At 39.0% G+C, this 22,456-nt stretch overlaps 1 protein-coding gene and 1 long non-coding RNA gene across 6 annotated transcripts in view; one reads left to right on the top strand and one right to left on the bottom strand.

The window, feature by feature from the left end:
- Positions 1–10,804, top strand: part of AP3S1 (adaptor related protein complex 3 subunit sigma 1) — a 71,694-nt gene extending 60,890 nt beyond the window's left edge. For 2 of the 5 annotated variants that reach the window (XM_058738615.1, XM_058738608.1), the window contains 3 exons: positions 1,095–1,202; positions 4,285–4,325; positions 10,087–10,233. In XM_058738615.1, coding sequence (XP_058594598.1) covers positions 1,095–1,202; positions 4,285–4,320 — 144 coding nt within the window. In that variant the 3' untranslated portion in view covers positions 4,321–4,325; positions 10,087–10,233. Of the gene's footprint in view, positions 1–1,094; positions 1,203–4,284; positions 4,326–8,720; positions 9,502–10,086 lie in introns of those variants that run through there. The other 3 variants (XM_058738599.1, XM_058738589.1, XM_058738609.1) reach the window with 2 other exon arrangements.
- An 852-nt stretch (positions 10,805–11,656) lies between these two features.
- Positions 11,657–22,456, bottom strand: part of LOC131517007 (uncharacterized) — a 34,977-nt gene continuing 24,177 nt past the window's right edge. The window contains exon 4 of the long non-coding RNA XR_009264337.1: positions 11,657–11,748. This is a non-coding gene — a long non-coding RNA (uncharacterized LOC131517007). The remainder of the gene's footprint in view (positions 11,749–22,456) is intronic.

The following is a 22,456-nucleotide window of genomic DNA, read 5'->3' as shown; positions in this document are numbered from 1 at the left end:
TGGTTTTGTTTTGTTTGTAGGAAAAGTGATTTCTCTAATTCTTTCTTCAAGAATTGTACATCAGGTATCCCTCTTTCCAAAATGGAAAATTAGTAAATAATGATAGGATTTAAAAATCATGAATACATTTGTATACAGTCTTATAAAAGAATGAGAAATAACATAGGGGCGTCTGGGTGACTGAGTTGGTTAAGCATCCGACTTCAGCTCAGGTCATGATCTCATGGTCTGTGGGTTCAAGCCCCGTGTTGGACTGTGTGCTGACAGCTCGGAGGCTGGACCCTGCTCCAGATTCTGTATCTCCCTCTCTCTCTGCCCCTCCCCTGCTCTCTCTCTCTCTCTCTCTCTCTCTCTCTCTCTCAAAAATAAACTTAAAAAAAAAAAAAAGAATGGAGACTCTGAAATTAGACTGGTATAAATACTGACTCTACCACTTGTTACTTGTATGCCCTTTCATACATGTGCAACTACTACCTTATCTGTGAAATAGAGATAAAAACAGTATAGACACCTCATAGGGTTATCGTAAGAATAATTCAGGCAGAGTATGTAGCATAGGACCTAAAAAGTATTATAAAGTAATTTTATTTAAAAAAAACTTCTTTTGGTTAAATATATATTATTCAATTTTATTTATTTCTTTTTTTAAATTTTTTTATTTAGAAAAAAATTTTTTTTAATGTTTATTTATTTTCGAGACAGAGAGACACAGAGCATGAACAGGGGAGGGGCAGAGAGAGAGGGAGACACAGAATCTGAAACAGGCTCCAGGCTCTGAGCTGTCAGCACAGAGCCTGACGCGGGGCTTGAACTCGCGGACCGTGAGATCATGACCTGAGCCGAAGTCGGACGCTTAACTGACTGAGCCACCCAGGCGCCCCCTCTTTCTTTTTTTTTTAAATCAAATCAAGAGTTGGATGCTTAACCGACTGAGCCACCCAGGCACCCCCCGAGTTATTATTTGTTGTTGTTGTTGTTTTTTACATTTCATACTTATAAAATAGCCACAGCAGTTTTGAAACAAAAAGTACTGGAATCATGAAACATTTTTGTAGTGAGTTTTCCTTATGGCCATGTATTATTTTTTCCTTTAGGTTCACAATATTCTTGCAGAAATGGTGATGGGGGGGATGGTGTTGGAGACCAACATGAATGAGATCGTTACACAAATTGACGCCCAGAATAAACTGGAGAAGTCTGAGGTAAGAATGGAAAGTGCTCTAGGTAATGAAGGTAGAAAGCATGATCACAAATTATGCATGATGTGTAGCTTTCACCGTTTGTCCTTCAGTATCACCCTTTAAGGACAGCTGAGAGGCTTCTTCAGGTTATAAAAAATGGAATATACATATCTTAGTATGTTCAATGTTCTGTGACTATTATCCACCTGATAGTGTTCTCTATTCTCTTTTAGTCACAGTTGTAACTGCCTTGGGTAATAAACAGTTCAGATTCTTCTTGCTTGAAAATTAAAGAGATTAGATATTCAAATAATGAAATCAGGATTTGCCCTACAAAACCTAATTCAGTAATTATCAAGGAAATCCAAGAACTGATATTTTTAAAGACTATAAATTTAGTGTCACAGAACTATTTCTGGGACAGGAGAGGAGAGGAAATGGGATTCTCATGAGGAATAGAGCATTTCATTTGTTATGGTTTCAGTTGGGGCTTAGCAAGCCTGAGTGAACACTGAAAAAAATTCATTGCCTTAATTGCTTAATTCTGGATCCTTCTCAGAGGTCACTTACAAGTTGGCTAAGGCACATATTTTGTACACTGATACATGCATTCATGGCTTTTACTGCATTCTAGATGAGAAAGATTTGGTTAGTCATACATGCCTAACTTTGTTCTGTTAGATTAGGTGCATGAGAATCAACCAGCACTTTAGCATTGTATACAGTCCTGCTTGAGAATTTGTGATTCTTTCCTCAAGTACTGAATATCAATAACAGGTACTGTAGCTGAGCCACTCAAGTTCACACGATTTTAGTTGTTTCTTGTTATAATAGTGGAAGTTTAGAAAGATGAATAGTCTTGATATCTCATTCAACACTGTATTTGCTACTTTTGATATTTATAGTCATAACTCAGAAAAACAAATTGTATATTTATAATTATTAGTTCAAGTTCAGGTGTTTGGTTGATTTAAAGTAAATATTACTATAAAAGCAGCAAGGTATTAAAAATATGCTAGCATTAATTTACAACAGGTGAGTTCTAAAGAGTTTTTATCTTGTTGGCACTTTAAAGGATCAGTTTAACATAATAATGCTATGCTCATTGGAATAGAATGAAACATAGGATGATGGATAAATCCAGCATCTGAGAATTAGAAATAGTTGAAGCTTTGTTGAACATTTTCCAATGTTTTCCAATAGCTCTGGATTTCTCTTTATCTCAATTTACCATCCCTATGATTGCCCAAAAGAGATACTTGTAATGGTGAAGAGCTTAAAATTATGATTCTTTTCAATAACTATGTATAGGCTATGTGTTCTACGGCAATTTTTAAAATACTGGTTTTTGAAAAGGGAAAACAAACTAGATTAATACAGAAAGCTTTGTTTTAGGACAAGGTAAAGAGCCAGAATATTATTGACTATAGTTGGTTTATCTTATTGTTTAGTATAGTAAGAGATTTACTATAACCTCTGAGCTGTAAAGTCTTAAGTGATAACTTGAAATTTATGTAATCTGTTAAAACTTGCATTACAAAAATGTATGGATATAGATTTTAAATGCCAAGAGACAGTGACACAATCCATTAATAATCTGTCAGAAATGAATGGAAATGTGGTAATTCATGATTTCTGTGTGATTATCTGTAAAAATATATTGACCTTTTGTCTGGAATATTCACATTCCGGGTATTTATTTAACTTCTTTTCATGGATGGTGTCCTCCTCTTTTTTTTTTTTTTTTTTTTTTGGCCTTGGTTTGCTATTTATAATACTGACAGAAGTCATGAAGGACCTATTATAATTGCATAATGGATATTTGTTTTCTGATTGTCCAGTACAACTTTGTTAATGAGGCAGTTTTTCTTATCTGTGAAAAGCAGTAAAATACAAAATTTACATTTTCAATGGAAATCATTATAAGAATACTGTAACTTACAAAAAAGTCTTTTCACAGAACCATTTCTATTTAAAATGGTTTTAAGTACTGGTGAAAAAAGTACTGGTATTTTTCATCCACTGATCATCTTTTAACTCACACAATCTGCTGTTATCTGGTACAAATTAGGAGAAAAAGAAAATCTGGGAATAAACCACAACATTGTTTTTTATCAAGTATATCTCTAGATGTGATGTCTGCTAATGTTTTAAAGTAGGATTTTGAATTCAAGTGAGACCATTTAGTCCTGATCATATTTTCAGCAAAATAATGTTGACTTGGTGTAATTTTTCCGTAGTTTTCATACGTATGTTTTGAAGACTACCACCTTTATTCCAGACACATTGAAATGTCGGAAGTTTTCATATGGGTTCCATTTCCCTGTTTCTCTTAACTGGGCATTTATACCAAATATATGAATGATTATAGAATCATCCAGAATTATTTGAGGACACGCTATAAGCTTTTTTTTTTTATCTGATTCTTACTTTTAGTTAAAATGCAAGCAAACACTTGCCCAGAAAGAATCAAATTCCAGAATATCGTGGTTGATGAAAAGACCTGGGGGGTATCATTTTTAAGATTAATTTAAGTGATATTTAGAATATCATTTATCTTTTAGAAATCAGCCTAGGTATATTTAAGGTTAAACCTCTTGAGATGCAACATGGGTATATCTAGGTGCCTTTACCTTGTCAGGAATTGAAGAGTTTATTATTTTGGCTTAAAGGTAGTATATTTCCAGTGACAGTTGGAAGTGAACCACCTCAGTTCCCAGTGTAAGCGAAGATCAGCCGGATCTTTAAGGACAGTAGAAACAACCATATGCTCTGAATGTATTTTCATCTATCATGATTTGACAGAAAAATGGTTTACTAACAATGGGGTCTGGGAAAAGGTTTAAGCTGGGAGGTTGATGGGTTTGGGGGAAGGTGTCAGAGGCACTCAGGAATCTGCCTGAGGAATACAGGACTCCCTGGGGGTGGGGGTAGAGGGGTGGAGTCGGGGAGACTTGTTAGCTTTTATGTATTTCATGTTATTTTTAAGATGAATAAATGGGATAAATGGGTCTGAATATAGTCACTACTTTTTAAAAGTCAGTCTTCTTTTTTTTCCGAACATCCTGATCTTTCTAGCTCTTTCCATTCTTCTCTCTTACAGACCTTTATCTTTCAATCTCCCAGACAGGACAGGTAGACAAGGTATTGCTGACTTTGAGAAAAATGTACTTTAACAAAGGGAAAGCAAAATGATGTCAAAGGCAATTAATTATTTAGGCCAGACTCAAAAATTCTTTGTGTTAATGAACCCATGTAGTCCCTGTAGCCAATTTTCCATTCTAGTTTCTCCTTGTAGTTTCTTCATCTTTTATTGGACTTACTGTATTTTACTAGTATCTCATCGATGTCATGTTTGTTGTGTTTTGTCTGCCTGCATTGTGAAAGGAAAGTAAATTTTTTGTTCTTTTTTTTTTTTAACATCGTCATTTAACTGACAAATTACATTTGTAGAAATGACAGTTTACTTTTATATAAAAATTTAGAGTTTATTTCGAGAATCATATGGTAGAATCAATCTTAATTTAACTCTCACAGCTAGTTTTTTCTCCATCTTTCAAATTAGAATTCTAACATAAAATTGCCTGCTGAATTTTGGAAGCTGTGCTTTGAAAACTAAAGGCTTCATGAACCTTTAAAGTTTTGCATACAAAGTGAGAAGCAGTGAAGGCTTAGAATAGTGACTTAAATAGTACTTTCTCTCTCCCCATAATGGTTTTCAGTTCCAAAGTCTTAACAGAATTGCTTTTATGTTTTTGACTAACAAGTACATATTAAAAGTGGCCAACAAAAAGTATCAGATAACAAGTCTCCTAAAATTGCACTAAATGTTCTAAAAACTGGAATTAAATATTTTGACCAAAATAAAATGGCTTTCCAGCATAGCAACCTTCTGACATCCCAAACATATTAGAATAAGACTCAGTAGACTCCTAGCTTCATAAAACTCTATATTCTCTGACATTTCCTGTGCATTTTTTCAAACCCTAAATTAACTGTGTAAAGTATTTTTTAGAAATTTCAATCTAAATGATGATGAACAGCTTTTTCTGTACAAAAATGAAAATGCTTATAGGCCTCCATTAAAAAATTTCAAAGTGAAAATACTATATTGAGTCCCATAGAGGGAAAAAAAAATTTGAATTCACAAGTTAGATGACCCACTTGACTAATTAGAAAAATGCTACTGAGAATTTGGCATTGTTTTTCAGCCATGAATTTATTACTTTCTGGATGGGTTTGAGAAGCTGCAGCATACAGGTGGCTTATCTTCTCCCAAGATCGCGGGTTGTGTCATGAAGCTAGGAGTACGACGTTTGGTCCTTAGATCTGTATTACTTTATCCCTGGAATAGAAAATCCATAATGGTCTCATTTACTCCACTGATCCACGTCACTGCCAATTTCTACGTTCTAGTCTTTAATGTATGTCAGATTGTTATTTTCTAGCCAAGAACTGCTTGGGTCTGTTAACTTCCATCACGAGAACTAGTAATTAGATTTCTTCTCTTTTGAAATCAAGTTTCAATTTTCAAAGAGCAGAGAGTAAGAAAAGTGGCCCTGAGACACAGTGATGTTGGAAGGTCAGGTTGTGAGTTGGTCCCTGCTTCTTACCTTGACATGCAGTTATTCTATTCTTCTACAAAATTACAGTGAGGACCCCCTGAGGTCATTGGCACAGTCAGAACTAGTTCTGTTAAATCTGCGAATTGGGCACGAATCTGCTATATTTATTTCACACAGGCAAATCCTGTGCTTGAAATGAAAATATACCTGAAGATTATATAAAACGGATTATATGATTGGGAAGGTTTATAAATTTTTAAATATTCTAATTATGATAAAACTTTTTGATAAAATGTTCCAGTTCTTGCTCCCTAAAGGACTGTCATTAGCAGCATTTCTAACCTGTTTGTTTCTAATTGTAATATTAAAGCACTGCCTTTAAAGCAAAGAACAAGCCTGTTACAAGATCCCAGATTAAGTTATTCTACCTTACGTTCAGAAAGTAAAATACTGACATTTCCTATTTTGCTCAAAACGTGCATTCAAGACTGCCATTATTTTGTTAATGATTTTGAGTCTGAAACCATTTAATACTGTGTTTATTAATGTTGATGTTCTTTCACTTTGCTGTTAGGTCAGAATTATGAATGTGCATATAGCAGCTGCCAGCAGGAAGGGTGGGTAAAGGTTTCAGTAGGTACAAATTAATCCCACTACCATCTTACTTGGCATTTCAAGCTGGGAAAAATATTGCACGATGGTAGGACAGTAATTTATGTCTTAGATGAAATAAATATCTAGATTCTTTCCTTTTCCCTTCGAGAAAGTTAATTGCCTTATTGCATGAGGAAAAGGGAGCCTTTGAAATATATTTTAGCAATGCTGCTTTTCCACTTTTGCTTGCACATATTTTGTTTATTTTTGGGTCTGGCAATTTAAAAACAAAATCAAAAACAAATCATATCCATCCATTACTATCTTTGTGATTCAAGTGCTTGAAATTTTCGAGAGTATGTCTGTATAAGTCTTCTATCTGTTTGGCCTCATTTTGGTATACTTGCAGACTTCATTTTGTTTTCTTTCTCTTAATTCTGTTAATTTATTTAATCCCATGGGAGAGAAAACATGACCATCCTTTTATATACTGTACTTCATTCCCTCATCCAATTCATACTCTTAACTGCTTTGGAGTCACATATTTATTTTCGTTAGTGGAGTCGCTACAGTCGGCCTGCCATGGTGGTGCTCGAGTACAATAACATAGACAGAAACAAGTTATTTCTCCAGTAGGGTTTCATTCTTTTTATTTCTGCTTTGTGTCAGCTGCGTAATCTCAGATCTTTAAGAGGGCTATGTTGTGCTGTCAGAGTATCTTAATTTTACATTTTACATTGTACACACTACTAACAAGTCAGGTAAGCCTAATTTCTGTAAATTTTAGTGTCCAAAAAAACCCAAACAAACTAGTACACATTATCTTGTTGCTTTGAATGTATGCTACTGAAGGAAAAATAATCTTAACTAAGATAAAATTTACTTTATACCTCTCTGTTGGCAAACTAATCTCCTGATGGCAAATTACCTCATTTATATTTTTTTCTTTAATAAAAATGTTTCAGACTTCACTGTCGTGGAAGTCTGAAAAAAGAAATTTGTTTTACAGCACTTCTGGTATTGACCACCTGAATAGTCTTTTTTTTTTGTTTTTTAAAGCCCTTCATTTTTGTATAGAGATATTGAAAGCTCATTTAAGCATCTATTTACTGATCAGCAGTCCTACTTACGTTTTTCTTATATTTTATATTCTGCAGAATCTGATTTCTTAAAATGTTAGTTTAATTAAAACTTAATTGAAGTACACATTACAGGTTTTTTTGATTATTTCCTGCCATTTAAATTCATGACGTACTACACAAAAGTGTTGAACATGCTTGAGAAATAATTTGATTCTCTTAATTCATTTGCGTGTTCTGAATAGTTACCATCCTTTGCATGTCTACGGCTTGCTGCTTATGTTTAGAGGAATTGTAGTTTGTTGTACTTAGAAACTTCTTTTGGTTTTACATAATAAGAACTTGGCACATATATGCTATTTAAATCAATTGCTATATTGACTTTATGTATTCTCATTAGCAGCTAACAGTCGACACCATCTTTGGTCACAAAGAAACGACTTAATCTAAAGAAATTTAACAGGACGCATTTTTATTCTCATTTTCTTTGCTCAGGTTCAGTCTAGAGCTGTTCATGGTACAGGGTGGTATGGAAAAGAAGGCTTTCTGGCAATGACATTTAATACTGAAAAAAATTATTTTCACTCTTTATAAAAGTTAAAACCATAGCATCCAGTAAAACACACACACATACCTACTTTCTCTCTCTGTCTCAGTAATAAAGTCCTCTAATAATTCCTGCCTTTTAAAATACTTGTATTCAAATATCTTATCAATACTTTTTCATAATCTACTCATCATTTGTACCCTGTATAGACACATCCAAGTAAAAATGGTGGCAAGTGGTTTTTAATTAGAAAGATATGAGCTCCAGGATGGCTGTAATTCTGTAAAATAATTTTTGTTCCTTGGCAGACAACAGATTTTGGGTGAAAGGAAGAGAGCCATAAGATGGATCCTTCTTTGGTCCTAAACCATTCTAAATTTTGGTAGCTAGACGTTGAACTTGAGATAATCAGGTTAAAGACCCTTTTGAATGAATACGCAATATTTATTCATATCTCCAACATCTTTTGGGGGTACACAAATTAACTGCATTGCTTCAGGTAGGTATAAATGTAGAGGTCAATGAAAAACAACTAATCTCTATTCACTTACAAAAATTGAATACTCCAGCCCTATTCATTTTTAATTGGATATGGAGTGTTTCGTTTATATCACCCTATCACCCTTATCATTGCCTGTGTGGACCATAGCTATTATTAATATTATTTTACTGATTTTTCTATTATTTCCAATTCTGACTTGATAATCCATGGCTTTTATTTCATTGCTTAACAATGTTTGTATCCTTTATTCAGCAAATAGTTTACACTGGCCTATTTTGTATCAGTCAAGATTTTTCTCAGGTAACAGCTTTATTATTACTCTTATTTTAATTAACAAAAGAGGTAGGATTACATATGAGAAAAAGACCTAAAAGTTCAAAAAGGGACTTAAAACTAGTGTTTCTAATTACACAGACATTGTCTCATATGTGTAATTGAAGAAAGTGGAAGATTTGTTTCTGTTACCTAATTGTCTGCTTTTGTGCAAGATGATGTGTGCCACTGAATTCAGACGTGTTTGTTGGCTTTCTTATATCACCTGAATAAAAATGGATGAAATCTAAATATTTTTAAATCCCAAAAGTATGAAGACTCTTGTAGCTATTTGAGAAAGATGATACAGTTGCATTTTTCTTTTAAATTTTAAGCATATTTTCTTTCAAAATTATTTCACAGATTATAAATTTCCCTATTAAGAATAAAGCCAAATATCGTACACTAATGCTACTAGAAGCTTTAAAATTCAGTTATTTATAGAAATACTGCCTTTTGTATTTATGCTGTTCTGTCTCTAAATTTGTATATTGTAAACTGAACATATGTCATTGAATCTACTTTATATGACAAAGTATTTTTAATCATTATATTGTCTCTAATGCATCGAAGGGTTGGAAAGATCCTCTTTGTTGCAGTTTCATTTTCAGGCAGAACTGTTCTCTTTGGACTGAGGCTTTACTTGAAAAGCCTGATTTTTTTTCAATGTTTTAGAACTTTGCTAGAAAAGTTTAGAAGAGCCTCCACAATTACAAGAATTTTTTTAAAAAAAATTTGTCGTTTTGAAATGTTTTAAGGAGTTGGCTCTAAGTAAAGAAACTAAGCAAGCATGATCTATTACTTTCAGTTTTTATTTCATAGCACAGTTTGATAATAAATGCTATTTCAAAAGCAAAAAGAAAACAAAAAACAATAACAACAACAACAACAACAACAACAAAAAACAAACCCAAATCCATCATGTTGTTGCAAGAGATGTTTAAAAAGGAACTAATGTAAAATATGCCTCATGCTTCTATTATAAGTCAGTAAGTCAGGATATAGGTGAAGATGTAGTTTTTGTCATCTGCATATTGTATGTGGTATCTAAGCACAGGTTAACTTGTATGTAAATCTTTCCGTTGTTACCATTGCATGTATTCGCTGTACTTTTTAATGTGTCAACTGTTTTCTCTTTATAGATTAGAATTTCAAAGTAACCATCCCATACCAATTCCAACTACCATCTGGTCTCTAAGCTTGTTATATGAAAATCTTTTATCATTGTCCTCCATTTTTAGTGTTTTTTGATGAGCTACACCTGAGTTGTACATTTTCTTTTTCTTTTATTTGCTTCTGTATACAGGCTGGCTTAGCGGGAGCTCCAGCCCGTGCTGTATCAGCTGTAAAGAATATGAATCTTCCTGAGATCCCAAGAAATATTAACATTGGTGACATCAGTATAAAAGTGCCAAACCTGCCCTCTTTTAAATAAAAAAAATTAAAAAGGCCACTCCCAGGTAAAATCCAGGGGGAAAAGTCATCTAAGTTTACCATGCAGTTGTTTACCAAAAATAGAGGAGGAGAGTCTTAAGTTTTGCTCTTGGATTGAAGTCAAGGTACTGTAGAGAAGTTGCGTAAAACCCGTACGGAAGTTCAATGTTGCTTTTCCTGCTCAGTGATTTTGAAGAAATGGGGTAGTTCCAGTGTGATACTTCACTTTGTTTTCTAAACTGCATTCCCGTGCCCACCTAAGGCATGCCTCTATGTATTGGCTACTACAGTATTTCAGAAGGTGTGTGAGACATTTCTTTCAACTGTGTACAATCCAAACTGTTGGTGTTTTGTATGGATCACAAGTGCAGCATTCCATAGTTCTTTGTTATTTGTCACACTTGTTATTTAAAGAACCAAGTATGTATTGCATGAAAACATTATGATCTTTTTCTCTTAGTTTAAATAAACTCCAAGGTAACTGGACTTCTAAAGCACCTTTCTGTTTGCCTGATATCTACTTTAGCAATAATTTTTTTACGACCCTCTGACTCAACAAAGTAAATAAAAGTATATTTTATCACTGTTAAGCAGCTGTTGATGTTGATTTATTTAATTGAATAAATATTCAAAAACTGGTGAAATCCTTCTAAAACTCCATTATTTCAGAAGCCAAGTGTATGAGGTCACACACTGTGTAGAGAACTGGGGTGGGAGATGACAGATTTTTTTCTAAAATCCGTACTGAGAAATTGCAACATCTTGTTTTATACAGGTAGGTTTAAGTCTTTCATCCGGTCCCTTCTCCCTTCTTGCTCAGATGACAAAAAATGGTTGTGGCAAATACCTCATTGCTTTTGAACACAAACCCCTGCGGGGCTCCACTTGACTGTTGCACCCCAAAGTCAAGCTGTTTTCTTTCTTTCTTTCTTTCTTTCTTTCTTTCTTTCTTTCTTTCTTTCTTTCTTTCTTTCTTTCTTTCTTTTTTTTTTTTTTTTATGTTTATTCATTTTTGAGAGCGAGAGAGACAGAGCACGAGCCGGGGAGGGGCAGAGAGAGAGGGAGACACAGAATCCAAAGCAGCCTCCAGGGTCCCAGCTGTCAGCACAGAGCCCAGAGCCCGAGGCGGGGCTCGAACTCACAGACCGTGAGATCATGGCCTGAGCCGAAGTCGGACGCTCAACCGACTGAGCCACCCAGGCGCCCTAAGCTCATTGCTTTCTTAAGTTTCATCACTCATGTTCTGATTTCTCACTATTGGTCCACACTTCCTTATTTGCTCTTCTCTTCCGGACCGTGAATTGGGTTCCTCTTCCAGTTAGGCCGAAGTTTGTTTTTCTTGTTTTTTGTTTTCATGATTTTTACAATTCTAGTCCTTCTCAGATGTTCTCTTCGACACATTTCCTTAGATTTGTGGCACATGTGAATTTTACCCCACGAGCTCTGGGATGTAAGAAAAGTCATTTTTTTTTTGACAGAACTGTCAAAATGAGAACCATCTGTAACGTTGCTGCAAATTGATCCCTAGAATATACTGTTAAGTGAGAAAAGAAAGATGGAAAAACATATTAGTCAACAGTTGGGCAAAACCAGCTGACACAAGGCTAATTTTATAATAAACGGTTGGATGTCTTGTGTAGCTTATTGATACTGTATTGAGTGTGAAAAACAACTGTCATATGGGTGTTTTTTTGCTTGTTTACCTTTGTGATTGCGTGGCTGACTGGAGCCACCCAGCATCAGGAGAGAGTTTTGTGCTGCATATCCCTAGCCTGGGGAAAGGTAAATATTCAAAATGTGAAGTACAGTTTCTACTGCATGCATATTGCTTTTGCACCATCATGAAGTCAAACAATTGTGAAGTTTGCACCATTGTAAGTTGGAGACTCCCTGTATAATGAGTTTAACATTTGAATCAGTAGGCTGAGTAAAGCAGATTTGGCCTTCCAAATGTGGGTGGGCCTTACCCAATCAGTTGAAGGTCTGAGTAGAATAAAAGGGCTCATTCTCATCCAAATAAGAGAGATTTCCTTCTACCTGACTGCTTTCAAATTGGAATCTCAGCTTTCTCCTGCCTTCAGACAAACTGAAACTTCAGCTTATCCTGGGTCTCAAGTCTGCAAGCCTTCAGACCAGAATTACAGCATTGGCCCTCCTGGTTCTTGGGCATTCAGATTCAGACTGGAACTTCACCTTCGGCTCTCTTAGGTCTCCAGATTGCTGACTCACTCTGTAGCTCTTGGGACTTGCCAGCCTTCATAATCACGTGGGCTAATCCTTTGTACTAAATCTCTTTACTTAAATAAAATCATGGTGTTGGTGATATTTTTTAAATAACGTAAGAAATTTATTATAAAACTCAGTTCAATTCTGAAGGCAGGAAAAAGCCAATGTCCCAGTTTGAAGACAGACAGGAGGAATTTTCTCATACTTGGATGAGGGTCAGCCTTTTTATTTGATTCATGTCTTTGACTGATTGGGTGAGGCCCACCCTCATTAGGGAGAGCTGTCTGCTTCACTCAGTATAGTGATTTTAATGTTAATTTCATGCAAAAACCCTCAGAAACATCCTCAATGTTTAAGCAAATGTCTGGGTACCCCTGTGGCCCAGCCAGCCATCACAGTAGGCTACCAATTATCTAAGAAAAAGAGAATGAGTGTGTTTGTGTGTGTGTTCATGTGTTTATGTACTTTTTTTTTTATCTTTTTTTTTTGAGAGAGAGAGGCAGAGTGTGAGTCAGGGAGTGGCAGAGACAAAGGGAGACATAGTTGAAGCGGGCTCCAGGTTCTGAGGTGTCAGCACGGAGCTCAACGCGCTGGAACCCACAAGCTGTGAGATGGTGACCGGAGCCGAAATTGGATACTCAACCAAATGAGCCACCCACGCGCTCCTGTATTTATAGTTAAAAAAAAATTTTTTTTTAACGTTTGTTTATTATTGAGAGAGACAGAGCATGAGCATGGGAGAGGCAGAGAGAGGGAGACACAGAATCTGAAGCAACCTCCAGGCTCTGAGCTGTCAGCACAGAGCCCAACACAGGGCTCGAACTCACAAACCGCGAGATCATGACCTGAGCTGAAGTTGGACGTTTAACCAACTGAGCCATCCAGGTGCCCTGCTCCTGTATTTACATTTTTAAATGGAAGGATACACTCTATAGTTTTTTAAATCTGTCTGTAGTGAGAGGGAGGACACAGAGGAGAAGGGGGCTAGAAGCTGGACTTCTCATGATGTTCTAGGGTACATTTTTGGGGGCGAAGTACTCATTCCCTCCACTGCTGGCAGTGTTGGTGGCTGAGCACATTGAGCAGAGTTGCTGTTTGAGAACTGCCACCAGCCGAAGAGAGTTACTTCACTTAAGTAATGACTTCTCTCCAAAGACCTACATCAAGGTTATCAAAGTCCAGCCCCCTTGGCTAAGGCAGGACAACTTTGGAAGGCCATCCCAGCCCCAGGGCTACCCATGACATCAGCTGAGGCCTTTGTTGTGAGTGCCTTGCTTATTTAACTACGTTTCTCTGCCTCATCCTCCTTCCTACAGACGCTTACAGGCTTTGATCCCAGTGGCGTACCACAGTGAATGTCTTGGATGCAGATCTCCATCTGAGACTTATTCAGGGCAGCCCATCTAAGGCAGCTGTATAGGCCAAGAATGGTCTCAGGAGGCAGATCTTAAAATAACGTTTTGGAGCTGGATCACCCACTGACAGGCTGGCAACGGAGGACCCTATTATTGGGGGCATATGGAACGTGGATCACCACCAGCATGCCGTAGCAAGGTAATCATTGAAACTTCCACTGGAATGAGTGGATACTGGAAATGCTCTGGTAGAGACAATGTCTTAGGCATTTGAGAAGTTCAAGAGAAGTAGTAATTACAAAGAGTACGGAATTGGAGGGTGGCTGCTGGGGGCAGTCCGTGCGTTAGAGAAACCTGAGGGTGATTAATCACCAATTAGAGGCTGTGTATGAAAGCCACAGGGCCTTCTTGATAGCATTTATATAAAAAGAGTGGGAGGGTGGAAGATGCCAAGGATCAGGGCCAGGACGTGACCCTAGGGTTGGCAGAACTCAAGAGAAGATTGGATTCAAGCAGCATCGTGTCTGCTAAGACAAGGTCAGGGAGATGACCGGAAAGGAGGAGGACCTGAAACCTGGGATGAGGACATCTGGGCTTAATACCCATGAAAATCTTGGATATGGGCCTGCGGAAGCAGCCTGCTTCTTCTGTTACGCTACCATTCACCGCCTTCCTGTTCCGTGCTGAAAGAGGATGTGTTAACTCCTGCCTCGCAGGATAACATGTACCCTCCTCAGGATTGCCTCCCCTGCTCTGACGCTAAGCCAGGAGGTAAGGAGAAGACACAACACAGGATCAAGTGCCGGCCTGCCAAAGTTGCTGCAGAACCTTGCCCAAATAAACTCGGAGGAGCCAGGAAGAGTATATACGAGCCAGGATCCTGAGGATTCTGGGTCAAGGGAGGAAGGAACATAAAGTTGGGTGAGAGAGTTTATTTATATGTAGGCACTTGCCAATGATAAAAGATTTAGCTCTGGCAGAGACCTGAGGAGACCGTGCCAGTACATGGCTAGGGTAGTTCTTGGAAGCTTGGAGAAAGCCTTAGCCACCTAGCTCGGCCCAGCTAAGTATCACAGAACTTCCAAGGCGAACAAGGAGAAGAAGGGATCAGAAAGCTCAGAGAAGGGGCGCCTGGGTGGCTTGCTCACTTAAGCATCTGACTTGGGCTCAGGTCATGATCCCATGGTTCATGAGTTCGAGCGCCGTTTTGGATTCTGTGTTTCCCTCTCTCTCTGCCCCTCCCCTTCCTTGTGGTCTCTCTCTGTCTCAAATAAATATTAAAAAAAAACAAAAAAAACTCAGAGCAGTGTGTGTGTGTGTTAGACTGAAAATACTGTGTAATGTGAGACAGCACAGAGGTTCCTCCATTTACCAAAGCAGTAAGGAGTGTGCTGTGTAAAGGGACACCGTCCTCAGTCCATAGAGTAAGAGCTACGGTAGAAAGGAAGACTTAAGTGGACACTTTGCAATTGCCCCCATACTCTCAGCCAAGATAGTCAGTAAATAGCGATATCGCATCTTGGGTAGAAGCGAGGGATTAAGTGTCACACTCGAAGACCTAAATGATGCAAGAACAGTGGTCTCTGCATACCCACTTAATTGTCTAGTGTGTTCCCTGCAGGTGGGTCTTGGAGGATGACAGAGAGCCCCTGCAAACTTGACCGAGTTGTAGGTCCAGCTGTAGCTGCTGCACCAGACACGGCATCTTTGTTAAGGGAGGTGAGCAAGGGCTCACATGGATGGAGTGTGGCCACTGATCTGGTAAACGCCTTCTTTTTTGTCCCCTGTTCAGAGGGACAGAAAGTTGATGTTATGGCTGCACAACACAGTGTGCTCTAAATATTTAACTCGCCTGCCCTCAATAATAATACAGTTCTGGGGCCCCTGGGTGGCTCAGTCAGTTGGGCATCCAACTTTGGCTCAGGTCATGATCTCATGGTCCATGAGTTCGAGCCCCATGTTGGGCTCTGTGCTCACAGCTCGGAGCCTGGAGCCTGCTTCGGCTTCTGTGTCTCCCTCTCTCTGCCCCTGCCCCCTCTCAAAAGTAAATAAACATTAAAAATTTTAATAATAATAATAATAATAATACAGTCCCAAGGGGTCTGGACCATGTGACATAGGATCACATTGGTTCATGGATAACACTCGGTTACGTGAGTTGGATGAATGAGGAGTTGCAAGCATGGTGAAGGCCTTGTTAAGACACATGCCCTCCACGGTAGGAGATAAGCCTACCGTAACATTTTTAGGGAGCCAGTGATCTAGGGTATTCCAGGGTGTCCCTTTCAAAGTAAAAAAACAGTATTTCACAACTCCTACTCCGTGGCAAGCACAGTGGTTGGTAGGTGTCTTCAGACTCTGGAGGTGGCATATTCCAGACTGGGAACACTGTTCCGGTTCATTTACACAAATAGCATCTCATCCAGTTTTGAGAGAGGCCCAGAACACGAGAGGGATCTGGGTCCAGGTTGCAACGCAAGTGGTCTTGCCTCTTGGACCATGCTGCCTGACATACCCAGTGATATTTGAGCTGTCAGCAATGGAAAAAGATGCCATGCGGTGTCTATGGCACGGCCCAGTTGGAGAGTTAACAACATAAACTTCCTGTGAGTCTGCAACCATCCCTTGCCACCTGCAGTGTGAAATTATACATCATTGAAACCCAATTCCTTGGATGCCCCTGGGCTCTGGTTGAGACAAGCACGTGATCTTGGAAATGATCACGCATCCCGAACGGAGCTGGGATCTGCTAGGCGCAGAACCATAAGGTTCGGTGGACCCAGCAACAATGTGTAGGAAGGTGCAAGTGATACATGGGAAAGAATGGGATCAGAGGGCACAGATCAGCTGCACAAATCCTGACACCCGTTTCCCTTTCTGCTGTTGACCAGTGCCTCTCCTTTGGCTCCGGGGAAGGATAATGGTGAGGAGAAATCCTTCCCTGGTGCAGAGCTTTGGGTGGTATACCCAGACATGTACTGTGTGCAAAGTGGCCCAAGACTCAAAGGTAATAGCTGATGGTATGGCTGGCTAGGCAAAGGCCTGGGAAGAGAGAGATTGGAAGATCAGGGGTGAGGAGATGTGGGGAGAGGCATGTGAATAGACCCATAGGAATGAGCATGAAAATACGAAGATTGTTGAATCACGTGTTCTATGTATCGCAGAAGAGACACTATACTACCAAACAGAATGACTCAGGAAAGTGTCTGTGTGCTTCTGTAATAGGCCACTGCAGCGTGGATACAGTGGGAGCTTGAACAGAGTAGCGAAAGGTGGTGGTTACACATGGGTCCAACAGTGTGAGCTCCTTCTCACCAAGGCTGATTTAGCTCCAGCTTGTGTCGAATGTTCTGTCTGCCAGTAACAGACCAACACTTAGCCCCTGATAACAGCACCTTCCTTTGTGGAAACCAAGCAGCCACTTGGTGACAAGTAACTTTGGACCCCTTCCATCTTAGAAAAGGGTGTGAGTTATCCTGACTAGAACTGACACATATTCTGGGTCTGAGTTTACCTTTTCTGGCTGCATCGTCTCTGCCAACATCACAATGCAAGGATTTGCAGAGCATTTGACGGACCTACATAGGATCCTACATACCATCATAAAGAACCAAAGAATCCCCTTTACAACAAAGGAGACACAGCAATAAACACAGAACAATGAGATTGACTGATCCTGTCATTGGCTGCCAAACTCAGAAGCTGCTGGGCTCATAGAGTGATGGAATATCCTTTTTATTTTTATTTTTTAGTTTTGGGATATCCTCTTTAAAAGGCACACCTGAAGCAACAGGCAGGAGAGGACACCCTGAAAAGACGGCACCGCATTCTCCAGGGTGTGACATATACTCTGAACCAACAATCATTATGTGGTGTTGTGTTCTCAGTAGGTATACTACATGGGTCCAGGTACCAAGGGATAGAAGTAAGCATAGCACTCCCAGTGACCCACCAGGGGAATCTGTTTCCTGTTCTCGCGACTCTAGGATCTGTGGATACAGAGGCCTTGGTTCCCGCCAGTGGCACAACAAGAGTTTTAAACCTTATAGCTGCCTTCCATTCATTTTAGGCTCCTCCTATCAAAAGACCAGTTGGCAAAGGAAAGAGCCTCTGTCCACCACTCCTCCATGGCTCCTTGACATCTGACCAAAAAAAGTCCTTCACAGCACCAAAAGGAACTTCAACCAGTGAAAATCACAGCTATCTTGTGGAGATAGATTTCATTAGGACCCTGCTGCTGGGTTCCCAGTGGCTGACAACACAGCTTACTCGATGCAACTCTGAAATCAGATATTAAAATATGTTGGGGGAGGAGTGTGGAGAGAGAGAGAGAGGGAGGGAGATCTCAAATTGAAGAGAGGGAAACTGGTTATTGCGGGTGAAGCAGAGGTGAGGGTACCTGGTAGGCTCCCACCCATGCAGTATCACAGAATTGGGATAATATTATTTCTGTGCCCGAATTCCCTTCTTTAGTGGATTGGTCCCTAAGAATTGATAAGGAGTGATGTCAGCATCATGGAGGTGTAGAATTCTCCTCCTTCCCCCCCCCCCTTTTAAAACCACTAATTGGAAATTTATGCATGAACAAGAGGGCCTCCCTGGGAGCTATTGGACCCAGCACCCTACACCAAGGAATCTGAGAGGACTCTTACCTACCTGTGCTTTCAAAAGTAAACACCAGGTAAAGGCTGTGGACCCAAGGTAGTCCTGCGGACCTCTGCTTGCCCCAGTAAGGGAAAAAAAACCCTGAAGAGCACTGGCCTATTCAGATACACATGGGCAAGAAAGAATTTGTAGAAATCCAGCCTGCTTGTGGGGAGATGCCAACACAACTTTGGAACGAGAAGGATGAGTTTGTACTCAGTGGAAAGAGGGAAGCTCTTGCTAGAGCCCTCCCACCCAGGACAACACTCCATGGGGCTAAACTGTCAGGTGTGGGCAACCACTCCTGTGGAGGAGGCAGAGAGCTGTGAGTGAGTGCCTGACTACCCCAATTAATCCAGTTCTGTGGGTCATGGCTCAAGAAACCCATTTCCCTCCAGCAGCACCCAGGGTAGGCCATCCATGACTGGGGGAAGGAGGGGAAAGGGTAGGAAACAGACAAGAATATCAAAGGGCATTAAAGGAACGTGGTTCCTTCTGACTGCTTCAGGACTTCACCAGGAAGTCGGCCCCCAAGCCTTCGGGAACATCCCACTTGAGAACCCCACCCCCCCACCTTGAGTGCTAGACCTGCACCTCCCCTACCCTGTGGCCCCCCACTTTGTGATTGGTCCCAAGTGCACGGGTGAGAGCAGGTCCGGTTATTGGAGAACTCTCAGAAAAACGGGTCTGTGGGCAAAGGAGAAACCACAAACTGCAACTGTAAGAGTCACTTTATGGAAAACGAGAGAGAGTTCGAGCAGCAGCCTCGTGAATTACAAGCCTAGGAAAAGATGGAAAAGCTTAAGAACTCTGCCACAAGAAGGAGTGAGGATAGTGGAGCCAGGTCTACCCATTCAAAGGCTGAGGAAACCCCAGATTTAGTAACTCCAGTGATCACTACCCCCATCTGAAGCAATCAATAAAAATTTAAGAAGATGAATGGGAAGACAGCAATGCAAAAATATAAGGAATGTGAAAAATAAAGAAAATACATCACCCCCAAAAGATATAATTTCCCAATAACCCAGTTGTTATAATTTCCCAACAACTCAACAGAATACTGTGATCTGACTGGTAAAGAAACAATTCAGGATAGCTATTTTGAAGATATTCAGTGATATTAGGGGAAAACCATACATGAACAACAAAAATGAATTCTTTACCAAAGATATGGAAATTCTAGAAGAGAACCAAACAAATTCTGAGGCTAGATTAATTCAGTGAATGAGATGAAGAATATAGTAGAGAGCATTTGTAACAGAATCACACAAATGGAAGATAGAATTAGTGACTTAGAGGACAGAAATTTAGAAATAATTCAGAAGTGAACAAAGAAAAAGGAATAAAAAAGAGCAAAGCCTGAGTGACCTATGGGACTCAGTCACAAGGGCAATCATTAGAATAGTTGGGATTCCAGAAGGCGAAGAGGGGGAGAAGGAGACAAAGAGTTTATTTAAAGAAATAATAGCTGAAAACTTCCTAAACCTGAGGAAACTCTTGGGCATCCAAGTTCATGAGAAAATAGATCACCAATTTACATAACAATCAACAACTAATTAGACATCCATCCGTGAACAAAAGGTAGACATAAACAGAAGGAAAAATAAACAATGGGATGTACAAAACAACCAGAAAGCAATAGATAAGATGACCATAGTAAGTCCTTACAAATCAATAATTACTCTAAATTTAAATGGATTGAATTCACACAGTCACATCCAGGCACAGAATGAATGGATGGATAAAAAAAAACAGGACCCAACAATGTGATGCCTATAAGAGATTCACTTCAGCTCTAAGGACGCAGGCTCAAAGTGAAGGGATGGAAAAAGATATCCCATGCATGTAGAAACCAAAAGAAAGCAGGATAGCTATACTAATGTCAGAAAAAATAGACTTTAAACCAAACATGGAAACAGGAAACAGAGGTCATTCATTATATAATGATAAAGGTGTCAACACACCAAGAAGATAGAGGAGTCGTAAATATGTACTCATCCAACATTGGTGCACCTAACTACTTTAAGCAATTACTAATAGATCTGAAGGGAGAAAGAGACAACAATATAATAATAGTAGGGGACTTCATGGGGCGCCTGGCTGGCTCAGTCGCTTGAGCATCCAACTTTGACTCAGATCATGATCTCATATGTCGGGCTTGTGCTGACAGCTCAGAGCCTGGAGCCTGCTTCAGATTCTGTGACTCCCTCTCTCTCTGCCCCTCCCCTGCTCATGCTCCATCTCTCTCTCTCTCTCAAAACTAAATAAACATTAAAAAAATAATAGTAGGGGACTTCAATACCCCACTTTCAGCAAAGGATAGATCATTCAGATAGAAAATCAACAAGGAAACATTGGAATTGGATCATACTTTAGACCAAATGGACTTAACAGACCTATGTAGAACATGCTATCCAATAACAGCAGAATACACATTCTTCTCACGTGAACGTGGAACATTCTCCAGGGTAGATCATATAAGATAAAAGACAAATCTTAGCAAATTTAAGGAGATTGAAATAATACTAGCTATCTCTTCCAACCACAATGGTGTGAAACTAGATACCAGTAAATAACAAGAAGAAAGCTGGAAAATCTACAAATATGTGTAAGTAACACACTTCTGAACAACCAGTGGGTCAAAGGAGAAATCAAAAAGGAAATAAATAAATATCTTGAAATAAATGAAAATGGAGGGGCGCCTGGGTGGCTCAGTTGGTTAAGCGACTGACTTCAGCTTGGGTCATGATCTCGCAATCGATCCCCGCGCTGGGCTCTGTGCTGACAGCTCAGAGCCTGGAGCTTACTTCAGATTCTGTGTTTCCCCCTCTCTCTACCCCTCCCCTGCTCATGTTCTGTGTCTCTCTGTCTCTCAATAATAAATAAATGGTAAAAAAAAAAAAATTAAAGAAAAACAAAGAAATAAATGAAAATGGAAACACAACAGACTAAAATTTATGGGATGCTGCAAAAGTTCTGAGAGGGAAGTTCACAGCAATAAATGCATCCATTAAAAATGTTAGAAAGAGTTTTGGGGCATCTAGATGGTTCGGTCAGTTAAGCATCCAACTCTTGGTTTCAGCTCGGGTCACGATCTCAGGATTTGTGAGTTCGAGCCCTGCATCAGGTTCCATGCTGTCTCAGACCCTGCTTGGGATTCTCTCTTTCTCCCTCTCTCTTTCTACCCCTCCCCCCAAAAAATAAATAAACTTAAAAAAAATTGGAAAGATATCAAACAACCTAATTTACATCTGAAGGAATTAGAAAAAGAGAAGCCCAAAATTAGTAGAAAGAAGGAAATAATAAAGACTGGTGAATAAGTGAAAGATAAGAAAAACAATTAAAAAACCCAACAAAACTGAGTTGGCTTTTCAAAAAGACAAAACGGACAAACCTTTAGTTAGACTAACCAAGGAAAAATAGAACATTCAAATCAGAAACAAAAGAGGAGACATTATAACTGCAGAAATGCATAGGATCATGAGATTGCTATGAACAATTATATGCCAACAAATTAGACAACCTAGATAAATTCCTAGAAACATGGAACACTGAATTGGGACAAAATAGAAAATATGAATAGACCAATAGTAAGTAAAGAGATTGAATCAATAATCAAAAACTTTCCAACACAGAGGGCTGGACAGCTTTACTGGTGAATAACACCAAACATTTAAAGAATTAATGGCAATCTTTTGCAAAATCTTCCAAAAAACTGAAGAGGAGGGAACTAAACCTGTTAGGCAAGCCCAATATTACCCTGATACCAAAGTCAGATAAGGACACTACAAAGGAAAGAGAACTGTAGATCAGTATCCCTGATAAATATAGACGCAAAAATTCTCAGAAAATATTAGCAAACTGAATGCAAGAACATTATGCATCATGATCAAGTGATATGTGTCCCTAGGATGTGAGGAGGGTTCAACATATGCAAATCAATAAATGTTTTACACCATATTAATAGAATGAAAGATAAAAATCATGTCATCTCACAATAGACACAGAAGAAACATT

The sequence above is a fragment of the Neofelis nebulosa genome, chromosome 1 (genome assembly GCF_028018385.1).
Source record: "Neofelis nebulosa isolate mNeoNeb1 chromosome 1, mNeoNeb1.pri, whole genome shotgun sequence".
Classification (NCBI taxonomy): domain Eukaryota; kingdom Metazoa; phylum Chordata; class Mammalia; order Carnivora; family Felidae; genus Neofelis; species Neofelis nebulosa.
This window is presented reverse-complemented; position numbering and strand designations above follow the sequence as displayed.